Here is a 14,734-nt window from a genome sequence, read left to right on the forward strand (position 1 = left end):
TTTGGCTAAGTGAAATAAATCTAAAAATCACAAGTTTAATTTTTACGTGTAAGATAAAAGTAAAATCTAAATAAAATAAAGAAGTTTAATTTTCTTTTTTGCACATTTCATAAGCTTTTTTAAAGCTTTACTGCTACCTTTTTTATTCGAGCTTTTATCATTAATTTAAAAACGAAAAAGTTTTGTATTACTGACCTCTATTTTAAAATATTTAGATATTTTTTTAAGCATTTATATCTAAGTATCTAACAAATAAAAATTATTCGTTACATCAAACACAGATCTTGAAGGTTTGATAGAACTAGATCTTAAATTTTAGTTTTGTTTTAATCTATAATACAGTTGCAGAACTTACGTTTCTAAAATATTAACTTTAGAACATAAAAGTAACATAAGTTATTTATTATTAGGATATTTTTATAATATCTTTAACTTTTTTAAATCTTTTTCATAAAAAAAAAATATAGTATTAAAAGCTATGCTTAAACTTTTAAAAATATAATTCTAAGGCGATATAGTACTTAAAAAAAGCTTTTTTTTTATATAGTTTAATTACTAATTTAGTGAATTGAATATTTAGAAGTGAATAAACAGGGAGGTAGTTTTGTACAATGATGTAAAGTGTTGTGTTTTTTAGCCTTAGCTTAGATTCAAGACAGTATAATTCTCTAACTGGAAAAATACTTATAGTGATACAAACACAAACTTTAAACAGTAATACTAACAATACAGATGTTTAGTTACGTATATTTGGTACAAATGATTTTTACTGCTTAGCAGATCTTCAGGTACAAATATGGTTTATTGTTAATAAGCCTAGACTTTTAAAACCTTAACAGTATTATTAGATTTTGCCAATAAATTTGCTGAGTTTAAATTATATTTAGCGAAACTGAAATTACCTTTTTTTATTTAACTTTAGAAAACTACTTCAAACAGCTAATATGGAAATTTTTAAAACAACTGGTAAATTGTAATTTAACTCTACTATGTCTACTTGATTTAAAAAGCCAGGGTCTTTCAAAATGATACATGAGGTAAACTGAATAAAATGCTAGTCAGTTTCGCTTTAAATTTTGATGCAAAAAAAAAAAAGCAAATTCTCAGTATGAAGTGCATACAATAAAAAAAAATTATGCTAATTTTATAGAAAACAAATAATGAATAGTTTTTTATTTTTTTATTTAAGAAAATTATTTTTGGTTAAAATAAAGCTAACTGTTTGATTTTTTTTCTGTATGTTTAAAAATTAAAACCTTCGACGATAAAGTATCTAAAATAACTAGCAATTAAATATTTCTTTCGAACAATAATTACAAACAAAATACAAAAGAAACGTCAAGAAACTGTAAATCAAAAATAATACCAAACACAGTGAAAATTTACAACATATTTAATAGGTAACTTAAAAAACAAAATACAAAACCATTATTTTAGAATATTTATTATAATTCTTTATATTATATTATTTATAATATTTATTATTATAATGTTTCTTATCAAACAAGCAACCTTTAAATATTTTCTCAACTACAACATTTACTTACAGTTTAACAGTAATATAATCTTACTAAAAATAAACAAACTTGTTTGATAAGCAAACAAACAAAAAGCCATTTACCCTACAAAATCAGAGACAAACTTTAAGCCACTGTTTTGTGAGTAACAAAATTTTGTCAAGCATTCAAACAGAAGAAGATCTGTTTCTGCTCCCCATCTTTTTCATCTTTTTCCTGACGATGAAGCTTCCGCTCGACACCCGCTTCTCCGCAATCAGCTCCTCCACCGCCAGTTTCTCCTTGATAATTTCGTTCGCTTCCGTCTGAGACTGCAGCTTCAGCTTCCTGAACTTCCTCGACAAGTTCTTCCTCCTCAGGAACCAGTGCTCCTTCACGTGCCTGCCGAACCTGTCAAAAAACAAGCCTACTGACAATTGACAAGACCTATAACAATTAATTTTTTGCTTACTTATAATATTTAAATATGTGGTGAAAAGAGATTTAACAAAGGAATCAATTAAAATCGAAGACCCTTATATTGAAAACGTTTATCACAAGTTAAGCAGTATTTTTCAATTATGACAAACCTTTTCAGACGTATCTTCAGCGCCTCCTCCATGGTGTCCGGGGCGAACGGGCCTTCCTTGTAGTGAACGTCGTGGTAGGCGGCGGAAAGCCACTCAAGCATGAGCACTATCGTGCCGACGAGCATGCCGGCCGCCATCAAGTAGAAAATTCCCGCCAAATCGCTGACCGTTAGCTGGCGCACGTGATCCGCGTCGGCGTCGCAGAGGTTCTGCCACGTGATCTCGTACTTGTGGCTCAGAGCTCGCACGTATCCCCGCTGCACCAGCTTGTCAAAGTAGGAAGAGAACTCTTGCAGGTGGGGAAAGTTTTTACTGACGGCAAAAGCGTACTCCATTCCGGGAAAATTCGAGCTGGACACCGACCTGAGCTTGCACCCGCTCTGCCTCTCCGAGTGCTCCAAAGACACAGAGTCCCAAAAGAAGGCAAACTTTTCAGTCATGGATTTTTCAATGCCTTCGTCCAGGGAGCGCAGCACGACGTCCTCTTTTTCAACGTCGTAACCGAGATCGACTTCTCGCATCAGGGCGGACACCGAGGAATCGGCCACCGTGCCATAATCGTAATCCGTCCTGGACATAAGGTCGGCCACGCTGTCCATCCAAGTAGTCTTGGGGCGGTCGTGCCGCGACAACGCGGACACCATGTTGGCGGTGTAGTGGGCCACCAGTACCACCGAGCACAGGTACCAGGCCACCGTCAGCACCCGCTGGGACATGGACCTGGGCACGGTGTCGGGCGACTGCCAGAAGAGCGCGGCCCAGGTGAAGTAGAGCGCGTTGCTCATGCACATGCCCCTTTCCGCTTCTTGCCTGGCCGACGCCAGCCTCTTCTTGTTCCAGTTGGAGGTCTTATGGAAGAAGTGGCCCCTGTTACCGTACGGACTGATTTTGGATAGGAAGTTCAAGAGGCTGGCCACTAAAACGACTGATATCACGATTGCGAGGTACAGGTCGAGTGTGAAGGGGCTCATGAAGGCAAAAGGGTTGTACTCGAAGTCGGGCTGGTTCTCTCTGCGGTAGACAAACTTTATTTCGATGTTCATGAAAGCTGGTAAGAAACTGACTGCCGTTTTGCGCTGGGCGGTCACCGTCAACGGAGCGACGATCAAATCAACCTCGTCCCTCACGAGGCTGCCGACCATTCCGCTCCACGCGTTGGTCTCCTCGTCAAAATCTCCGAAAAATCCGTCACCAACCAGGGTCACGTTGTAATCGAAATCGCCGATTGCGGCAAACGCTTGCAAAAGCTCGATGCAGAAGCCGTTAAACTCGGAATTGTTCGCATCGTATGTGACAAAAGGCGCTTCTACAATTGTCACGACCCGCAAAAACATTTTCCCATCTTTAAACTCTTGGCTGCTGTGTCCTAAATTCAAAGAGGTGACGTCAAAAACAATTGGTTTCTCGGCGTTTTGGAGAAGCTGCACAAACTTGTAGTGGTGGTTTACAAACCAAGAAATACGGATCGGAGTGATTCTGTTACCAGTTGCGTCGAATTGAATTTTTTCAAGGCCGTATATTGTTTGGTTTATCAAAGACTTCTTTACAAGGTCTATATCAATCTGTTACCGAAAACTTTAATCATAACAAACTTGTACATAACTTATAAAAAGCAAATCTTACCTTAGCTTTTGATGTTTTAAAATTATTCAAACTAATTGCAGCAAGAACTATAGCGTCGGTAAAGGCAAATATTTTATCCATGTTGGCAAACTTGTAAGCTGGCAAAAACCGGCTCGATTCACTAACCAAAGATTTAGCTTCAGTTTCCTTGCTCACATACTCCGTAGTAAGAACGCCTGAAGTTACAGTTTTATAAATAACTAAAACACTGTTTTCATATTCTCTAAACTAAATATCAATAATTGTTAATAATTACTCTAAACCAGGGTTTCCCAAAGTGGTCCATTTAGTCCTTTGGGGCGATAAGCTGGAAAGGGAGTAATGGGGGCGCACTAGTAAAAGGGCCATATAAAAAATTAGATACATTAGATACAAAGGGCCATATAAAAATTTTAAAATTACACTAGATAAACTGTGGTGTTTAATGAGCGGAGGCAATCATTTATTAACTTCTGAAAAGGGGCATTTTTGAATTCGAGTTTTGGAAACCCTGCTCTAAATTTCTCAAACGTACTAACAGTGTACAGTTTGTAAAAATTATTTAAACTATTTTTAATTAGCTTATTTATAAATATTTTTTCTTTATATTGCAGTTTTTTTTAAACCGAAAAGTTTTATCTATTATCTAATCATTAAAATTACGTAATCAAAGTTTTATAATTCAAGTTTTATGAGAGCTTAACTAAAACAGGCACCAACTAAAACTTAAAATACAAATTAGAATATTATCTTATGCTTATTTTGTTTAAACTATACATTAAAATTAATAGAAAATCTAATACTTTTTAAAATATTTTTTTAATTAGTTGATAGAAAATTCTATATAAATCAATTTTTAGTGTTAAAAATTTCAAAACTTTAAGTATCTTTTTTTAGTAGTTTTATTATACAGTTAGTTCTTAATTTTTTTACATACTATCATACTGTTAAAACTTTTGATTGTATATGGCTATGTTTTGTATACAAAACTTTAAAACTAATTGTTGATAGGTAAATAGAAAAGAAAATATTGCGAATAAAACTATCTAAAAACATATTGTTTTTTATATTTCAAACTTGAAACAAGACAAACTAAGAAAAAAAGCAAATACTAAATCGTTTCAAATTAGTAAATTAAAGTTTAAGATACGCTAAACTAGCTGTTGAATAACAAAAACTTTCACTTTATTGTTACAAAAATAACTTAATCTTTAAAACACAGAGAAAAATTACCAAACCTGAAAGTTCCAACTTTGTTAATTCTAGTTCTTCATTGTTTTGAGTAGCGAAAATCCAACCATTTGCACAAGTTATACCTAAATTATACGCTTTTGATAAAAACTCAATTAGGCACGGTCTATTTAAAACTACCATATGAGGGTTATATTTTCTTAACTTTCTGAGACTTTTTGATATTTCTACTCGGTCACAAACCTCCTGAAAATATTAATAAAGTAAATTATGGAAATGATTTCAGATAATTCGATAATATAATTATCTTTAACTTAATTTTATTATACTTTTGTGACTGATAGCTAAAACTTTGTTTTTTATCAAATATAATTAGTTGTACTTTTGTTTAATTTCTTAAGTTTCATTTTTACAGTAAATAAAAATAAACACACTTTAAAGTTTTGAATAACTTCTTCATGCTTACTTTGTTAAGTTTTACAGTTATCATAAACTCATCAAAATGCACTTGCTTTTTTCAAACTTAGTACAGATGCATCTAATGTTCATTTAAAATTTTATCCATGGTATACTATTTATTTTATACTGGATAATTCTTAACATAAAATAAAAAAATTTAGTAATTGATATAATCACAGAGTTACTTATTGCGCGAAAGTACAAAAAAACACCAGTGCTATTAATTTTGTAGAACCTTGAAAATTGATTAAACCTTGTAATATATTATATCATGCACTTCTACACTGTTGTTTTCGTTTTTCAACATTCCTATGCTAATCTGAATCGTTCTAGCAAAGTTCATTCCTTTTTCACTGTCAACTGTCAAAATGGATAACTTATCAATTCCAATAAAATGTGCGATTTTTGGAAATATCTACAAAACAGTTGAGTATTAGTCTCGATCACAATTGTAATGTTAAAGTAAATAATAACATAGCTTTTAAAAATGATAAGAAAACTAAATTATATATTAATAGTTAAAGATAAAATCTTTATAATACTTACATTTAAAAAATTATAAATTTTAATTTTTAAAGGCTTGTACAAAAATAATTTATGAAATTATACGAATAAAATAGTCTCAGTCAATAACTTATTTATACAAACGTATAACTTTCAATGCAAGATATGTTTTGGTATGATTTTTTGTGTTTAAATACACTTTAAATGATGATTGTATTTAATTGTATTTTTAAACAAAAGCATACTTTTAGTTCATTATAAATTGAAGATTTTAAATAAACTACATTCCTTTCAACTTTTGGATAACATAAATCACTGGCATTTGGTTCAACTACTGAAACATTGTAATATTCTGCTAAAACTTCATTCTATAAAAAACAATACAATTGTATATGAAGCACCAATTTCGTGCTAAAATATTTTTATGCATTTATTAAAAAAAATTTCTTAGTTTTTTTTTTATGTTTTGTTTGAGTTTAATAATTTCGAATAGCTCTGTGAAAGTTTACAATACAAAAAACATTCAAGTTTTACTACTTATTTGTTAACAGTTAGTTAAGAAGTATGTAAATAATAAAATCTACAATTATTATAACTTTGTTCTATCATGATAAGTAGCTATTAAATTACTTTTGTTTAAATGCTGTGTTTTTCTGCTTTAGAATAATAAAACAGTTTTACAGGATGTAATATTAATGTTCTTCAAATTATACATTTCACTAAGAAAATTATCTATAAATATAAATGAACCTTAGAGTTTATGAAAGTTAATTAACAACAAGGCTAAAACAGAATGAGCAAATATTTTTATTTGTTTAAGAAGATAAATATATTCTATAAGAACTTTATTAGTTTTTAGTTTCAAAACTATACAGGTGCAAAATATAAAACTATAAAAAGGTAACACAATCTTAATTCAACAAATTTTACAAAACATTTTTCAATTGTATTACTTTTGTTTTAAGCTAAAACGTTATTTACGTTTGTTGACAAACTTTTCTTAAGTTAATTTAAATAAGTAGATTGTATTTTAATATTTCAAAGTTAGGTAATTCTATATACTTTAGTACTAAAATAGATAGCTTTTGTTTTACATTAAGAATTTCATATTGGTCTATCTATATTTTACAAATGATACTAGCAAGTTTTTCATTGACAGAATACATTTAGAATGTTACTTAAACAAAATACCATGTATAAAACTTTAAAATAATTTTATTTAAATCATGCTGCACTTTTAGATGTTGAAATCAATTAACGTAAATAAAATGACAAAACAACTAATTTTGTACTCAAATACTTTATTGACTGAAAACGTTTCGCTGATCTATTTTGAAAATTTTGTCTCTGTTAAGCTGTTCAACTAGTGAAACGTTGTTGGTCAATAAAGTATTTGAGTATAAAAACAGTTGTTTTGATTTTTCGAAGGGCCCTGCTTGTAGTGATTTTGAAGATTTAAAGCCTTATTATATTATAATTCATTACAAGATACTAAGAGTACTTATTTAACTTTAATATAATTACACTAAACTCTTTTAATACTTAAAATCTAAAAAACTAACTTTCATACCACTATCAACCAGATTTGACAAAACTAGTATAGTAGTATTTTCACTATTTTCTTTTTCAAGTTCTTCATATAACTCATCATTTATTCTAACACTTCTGCATTTTTTTTTTTAATTTGCAACATAATTAGTTTACTTAAGAATAACTATTCATATCTTAAAAGGAAATTTTAATACGTTTTTAAATTTAATGTAAAGTTGAGTTGTTCTATAAAGCACTTACTGTACACTGTTTTTATAATATGTCATTTAAGTTTTAGATATGTTTTACTGATAACAATCTCAAACAACTAACAAATAAGTGTGTATACTTTAAGAGGTCAAAAGATTCTTTTAAGCTAAATGGTTATATTGTTGGTAATATATCAAAACTAAAAGTACTTTTCAAAGTAGACATGAGCTATATACCATGAGCCTTTGCTAATTAAGTATTTTCACTAAACTCAAGTGTACAACATACAGTAAAATTTAAAGACACTTTATTTGAGATTAAGGTTTTGGACTATAATAAAACCTTTGTATAAGTTTTTTGAATAGCAGAGACTTTTTGAATACTAGCTTTTCTTTAAAGTTTTAATACAACTTTATTCAAACGATTCAGTGATTTGAAGTTCATTTCAAAACTAGAGTTTTGCAGTGGTATTACTACCAGTGCTATTAAGACAGGTTAAGCTTGCAAAATCACTACAAATGACTATATTTATAATGAAAATTAAAATACTAATTATTGTGTTAGTTGTTTTTAAGTAAAGTTAAATAGTTTGCTTTTGGTTAAGTAGGTAAAAGTAAAAGAAATTAGTAGATTACGTAAACAAAACTTCATGGTAAAAAATTTGTGTATAAAAAATTTACTGGAAAATACTTTATAATATAACAAAAAAAGATTTTTTTACAAAAACATAAAAACAAGTAAAACAGACATTACAAATTATATAGAGCACTTTGCTTATGTTTTTTCTAGTTTTTAAGTAGGTATTTTGCTCGATGTCTACAGGTGTTCATGAGTTTGTTTCTTATGTTGATACAGTTCCTTTTCTCCTTCAAAATTGTTAGGGCCTTTGTTATACATAGTTTGCATGTGTTTTTTCCTTGTCTGGTTTTTTGGATTTGCTTGCTTATTCTTCTAAGGATCTCATATTCTTGTTTTTTTATTTCTTTTAATTAAAGGATTACTTTAGACAGTTCGGTTGAGTTCTTATATTTTAGATGGTTCTTCTGATCTAGGTGAATCTTAAATGTTGTTTTATGCACTGTGATTCTTTTTTAAATTTTGTTTTCTGTTAGTCCTATATATATTTTGTTGCTGTTAGACTCTATTTTAGCTTAATATATGTTATTTTATTTTTTACATTCATTATTTTTTAATGGACATTTGTGTTTTTTCTGCAGTTTCACTCTTTTAAAATACTTTTATCTTTGTTGGATTTGAAGATCTTGTAGTTATGACATTTGACAATGTTTTCAATAGTAATCATGCAGGAGTAGCTAATTTTTACATTATTCTTATAAATGAATTTGTTCATTTTACTCTTTTCACCAAAATGTTTGTTTATTATGTGATGAAACTTTATTTGTATTAAGTTCTTTAATTTTTCTTTATTTGAGCCTAGTTATATTAGCTCATTTTAAAATGATTGAATAGTACAATTTTAATTAAGTTTACCTGGAAATTTTTTATTTTTAGTAAATAAAATAAGGTAGTAAGCTTTCAAGTCTTAAGTCATTTATGCAATGTAGAAATTGATTTTATATCTATTTCATACACAAGACTTTCAAAATGTAATTGTTTTTAAATTAAGATTATTAGAAGTTTATTTGTAAAATAAATTTTATTAAACATCTGACAACTTAAGATACAAACTTAACATATCTTATATTGTTTTTTATATATGCTCCTGTTTTCTTATATAGACCCAGTTTATAGAATCATAATAAGAAATATGACTTAGTTTATATTTACGATGGTTAATGTTAAATAAAGTTTTTTTTTTTATTAAACATCATTATTGATTTGTTTATTGAACTTTTTTTTTGCTTATATAAAATCATATGTTTATAAATTTAATTTTTAATACTTCAATGACTCAAGTTTTTTTTATACAGCTCAAAGCAGCTATTTTAAATAAGCAATGTTTAGCTGGATGACCAAAAGGTCTCTCTTCACACAAGCTTAATTGACAATAGTTATGACATATTAACATTGCAACTTCAATACTCTAGGTTTGATAGGTTCAATAGGTTTGCCACTCTCAGAGGCAAATAAGTCAAGTTGAGTTAAATCAAACAAACCTGAGTTTTTGAAAAACAAATTATAAAGCTAAAACTGTTAATCAACCTTGAATAATTAAAAATCATAACAATGACAACAAACATGAGAATTATAAAAAAAAGTAAATTGATTTTAAAATCATGAAAACAAGCCTTAGACTTAGGAAAAAATCAAAACTAGCCTGAGTTTTGTTATGTAAATAAAGCTATTCTAACCTTAGTGATCCTGAGTTTTCCAAAGAAGCTGAAAAAAATATTTTAAGCTTGCTTGAGATTTTCAAATTTTATAACCTTTGTAAAATAGCCTGAGTGTGTGCAACCCTTCTTTACTTACTAATTAATTAATTACAAAAAGTAATTAAGTAAGGTTTTAATTTGTTGGCTATAATTAAATAATGTAGACAAGAAAGAGTATACAATACATAGCTCATGAAAAGTATATAACAAATGAATAATAAATAAATATATATACAGTAAAGTACTAAATTTTATTATACTTCATATTTTCAAACACAGAATTTTATCTAGCTGAAAATAAATTTAATCTACAGATTGGAGTAAGTACAGGTTTGTAACAATGAGTAAGGTTGAAAATTTCATTAACTTCTTAAGTATATAACTTTTATTTTTTTAATGTCTCTAAATAATTTTCTTTTAACTAAGTTTCTTCTTTATCAAATACCTATTTTTCAACTAGTCAAAATTAGTTAAATCATAACCAAATCTAAAACATAGCCTATACATATAAACCTTATAAAACATAGTCGTCCTGATTTCTTTCAAATATTCTTTTTAAATATTAAAACAATATATTTTATTTGAAAAGTTTACATCTCTGTGTCAACTATCATTAAAACTATTTCACTATTGATACAAAAGTAAATCAAGTAGATATTTATGAAGTCTATGTAAGTGATTTCAGATAACAACTAGAATAAAGTTTAACTTAAATATTTAATGAAATCAGGGTTACCACTCTTTAGGAAAAAGTCAGTGCAAGTGAGCATAAATAGCATTAATTTAATCAAGCTAGAATGAGTCAGCCTAAGTTTATAAGACAATGTTTACAAGAGTTATAAAAGTTTATAGGAAATAAAAACTAAAACAAGCAAAAATTTGACTAGTTATCAAGCTTAACTGCCTAAAAACATTAAAATAATAACATCACTTAAATGCAAATAATTCTTAAGAAATAAAAAGATTTAAAGAAATAAAAACTTGTTGGAGTGTTTCAAAATTTTCAAACTAGCCTGAGTTATGCTGAAAAGCATAAGCTGGTGGCAACCCTATTAAATGTAACCAATTTTATTATCTAAATTACATAATATTTATTGTTAAAGAGGAGAAAGTAAGTACTTATGTTTAAAAATGTTCTTAAGTAAGTTTACAAGCTAAAACTAAAACAGAATTTCATACCTTTATGTTACAATTTTATAAAAAGTAGTAAGTTTAATAATCTACCTTTATAGTAACTTTTATTTAAAATACTTACTTGTATATTATTTTTGGTAAAGTTATATTCCAATACTTGACAACAGAACCTACACAATGTTTTAAAATGAACTCTTCTGAACTGCTAAATTTTGACACAACTTTAATTTCATTTGAACTGGCAAAATTTTTATAAATAAATAGTATAAAGTATCCAACAACTAAATTCATTGTAGTTTTTTCTAAATATTTTTGTAATTATTCCTAATTTGTTTAGAAAATTTATCCTGTTTTATGGTATTAAATAGTAAATTGAATTTTATTTAAAAAAATTGAATTTTTACATAGATTTCAAACTACTAGTAAGTAAAAATAAATATTGAAAATTTACTTTCTTTTAATTTAAACCATAAACTTCTTTTAAGGTTATTAAATTGGTGGAGCAACCATAAAGCTTCATAGATACTTGTTTACTTTGTTTAGTAAAATATTCAAGAGTACTTCCAAATACTATTATTTATTAATAAGAAAACTTTTATACTACAGTTAGCATGGACTAACACTAAGAAAACATAGATATTACAAGTACTTTTTTTGCATCTCATTAAAATTACTGAAATCTAAAAACTTTCGGACATGCATAGACTCCACAGCTGTAGGAGTCGTTGTATTAGCATGCCTTTAATTTAAATTTGCCATTCAATTTAGCAATACTTAATACATACTTTGTTGTTTTAAGAAATAACTTTACATGATCACATACACAATGACCTTTAAAGTTTTTTAATGTTTAAGATATTTAAGGTCATTGTGCATAGAATGGTTTTTTTCATTTTTTATAAGACTTAGCTTTGAAGGACCTGAAATCACCTTAGGAGAGGGGTAGCATAGTAAAATAATTTAAATTTTTACACTCTTATCTAGACATCTCTGATTGGCTACTTTCCAATTTTAGTAAAACAACATTAGGGGAATTGCCTAAACTAACATTTTATGATTTATGGAATTTCTAGCAGAAATCAGAGTTGCCAAAGGTTTTTATTTTTAGAACTAAAGTTTATTCTTAGTTTCTAAGTATACAAAAGTTTATATAAGACTACAATGTAATGTAAGCATTAGAAAAACTGATCAGAAAAGTATAGAGAAACATTAAATTAATGCTTTACGATCTCAAAGTAATGTACTTTTTTTAATTCTCAAAAACCTATTTTATTTCAATATTTTACTTGTAACGTGTATGTTAATAGAAAATAATAAATAAAAAGTCTCCTAAGCTTGTGTTAGTGTTACTAACAAAAATTGAAAAAAAGTTAAGAACTAGTGTTTATCAAGTTGATAATTACTAGTTATAAAACTTTATCTTTTGAAAATCCGAATTATTTTTTAACTGACGAAATTCTATATTGAAATAAAGACAATTATACTTTTGTTTTAATTTATCGGTGTTTAGATATTATTTACAAATACTATAAAATAATAACTGTTTGCTAAGAAAAATATGATTTAATATCTTTGTCTAACCGTCACTTAATAATAGTCTTAAAATAAATTTACATGAATATCTTTCGGGTGCACGACTATTCAAATTCGGACAATTCAAATTCCGACAATTCAAATTCTTAAAAAAAAAATGAAACAGCTACAAATAAAAAAGTAATGTATGATTGTCAAATAAAAAAATTATATATGTAGGTTATATTAATACTTACAAGCCATTTTTTTCTTTTTGAAAAACATTAAATATTTTCTGAGATATAGGTTAGGTAACGTAAAAAACATAGTTATTTTTAGTAATTTTAGAATATCTTGAAAAGTATTTTACATTTAAAAAATATGAATAAAGTGGCTTGTAGACATTAATAAGATCTACATATGTATTTTTTGTTTTTGTCAAATTTATATTACTTATTGAATTATAGTCTTTAAAATATTTTTTTAAGAATTTGAATTGTCGGAATTTGAGTTGTCCGAATTTGAATTGTCATGTAACCATATCTTTCTAATATTTTACGAAATATTTTCAAAAATTTAAGCCCTGAGTAAATTTTTTATTTTTTTAATATAAAAGTCTTGCTTTAAGAAATAAATGTCAGCTAGTATTTATTTTTCAAAACCAAAGACCCTAAACTTTCAAAACAGCTTATGCATACATTTTGACTGACGTTTTTTGTAAAGTTAAAAGGGATATGCGCATTCCGCAGTAAAAACTTTGGTTTAAAACTATGTGTTTCAGATAAAACATTGTTGTAAAAATACTAAGCTACCTTTATATTAAAGGTTTAAATCTCTTTTTTAGTTATATTTTTTTTTTACTTCATAAAGTAAATATAGGTTAAAAGTAATTAAAACTTATATAGATAATGAAAATATATATGTAACATGTTTATATCATAATAACTTGAAGTAGTTAAAAGTTTAAACTTCAGAGCAGGGTTTCCCAAAGTGGGCGGTACCCAGTGGGTGATTTTAGTAAGTTGGAAGGCAATGATTAGCAAAGGAGCAAAAGGGGGGAGGGAGGTAATTTTTTTAATTTTGGGCGATTTTAGAATTTTGAAACTTACACTAGATATTTTTGATTTGCAAATGAAGAGCAAAAAAGAAAAATAAAGGTTTTAGATTTTTTAAATAGTAGTCTTGTTGAAGCCTTATATATTTGTTTATAGCCTTTTTAATTTCTTCAAAGGAGGCAATTTAAAAAAAAAAAAGGAAACCCTGCTTTAGAGTGTTAACGCGCTTTAAAATTAGTATTTTTACAGAACTTCGCAGAATACTAACGAAGTTTGATAGTTCAGCGACGGTTTTTGGATGGTCACCAAAAATAAAATTTTAATCTTTTTAAAGTACATATTGAGAAAATAAAATGTATAAAATGTAAAAAAAAAACTCTAAATAACTCTGAAAATATTTTGTTGCTAATTACAAAATAATTTAAATTAATTGTATACTAAAATAATAAGTAACTATATTCAAAGGTATTATTTTAGTACTAGTTTTAACAACTAGTAATATTTCCTGATAAGTCAGGTTGTAAAAAACATAATAAAAAATTGAATAATTTTGAATAAAAAACAGACTTGAATCATAATCGTTAAAGTTAAAAAAAAAAATATTTTTGTTAGAGTATGACAATTAGCAAACTTTTAAATCAAGTAGCTTACATTTGAAAAAAGCCTCTACATATAATATTAAAAAAAAGTCATTAGCTGCAAAGACAATTTAAAACTTCACTAAATATTTAGGTTTAAATGATTTTATTTGTTAGTGCTTTTAAGTTACAGATATACATTTGTTTAAACACTTTATGGTTTAGATTTTAACATCCTGCAAGCAAATGACTGAAATTAAAATGCATGATAAAACAGGACAAAAAAAAACAGTAGGCTTACTTAAATGCAAAAAAAATTTTTGCTTAATTTAAAAAAAAAATGCAGTTACTACATTTAATATATATTAACATTTGGACTTAAAAAAATAAACAACATTTCAAAATTCAAAAGAAGCACAATGAATTATAAAAAAAAAAAAAAAGCTTAATAAATGTGTGTTATGTTATGTTATTTAAATGTTAAAATATACTTTTAGATTACAAGCATATCTTTAATTAATAATTCATATACTATATGCT

At 27.3% G+C, this 14,734-nt stretch overlaps 1 protein-coding gene across 1 annotated transcript; it reads right to left on the reverse strand.

Annotated features, from left to right (window-relative positions):
- Positions 1–1,684: 1,684 nt before the first annotated feature.
- LOC145828496 (putative glutamate receptor) lies at positions 1,685–4,175 on the reverse strand. The gene is made up of 4 exons (XM_082936251.1): positions 4,160–4,175; positions 3,710–3,885; positions 2,087–3,648; positions 1,685–1,943 (listed from the first exon to the last, which is right to left on the reverse strand). The coding sequence occupies exons 1-4, from the start codon at positions 4,173–4,175 to the stop codon at positions 1,685–1,687; spliced, it is 2,013 nt and encodes a 670-aa protein (XP_082792377.1).
- Positions 4,176–14,734: the final 10,559 nt, after the last annotated feature.

This window comes from Thalia democratica, chromosome 2 (genome assembly GCF_965202585.1).
Source record: "Thalia democratica chromosome 2, ktThaDemo2.hap1.1, whole genome shotgun sequence".
NCBI classification, from domain to species: domain Eukaryota; kingdom Metazoa; phylum Chordata; class Thaliacea; order Salpida; family Salpidae; genus Thalia; species Thalia democratica.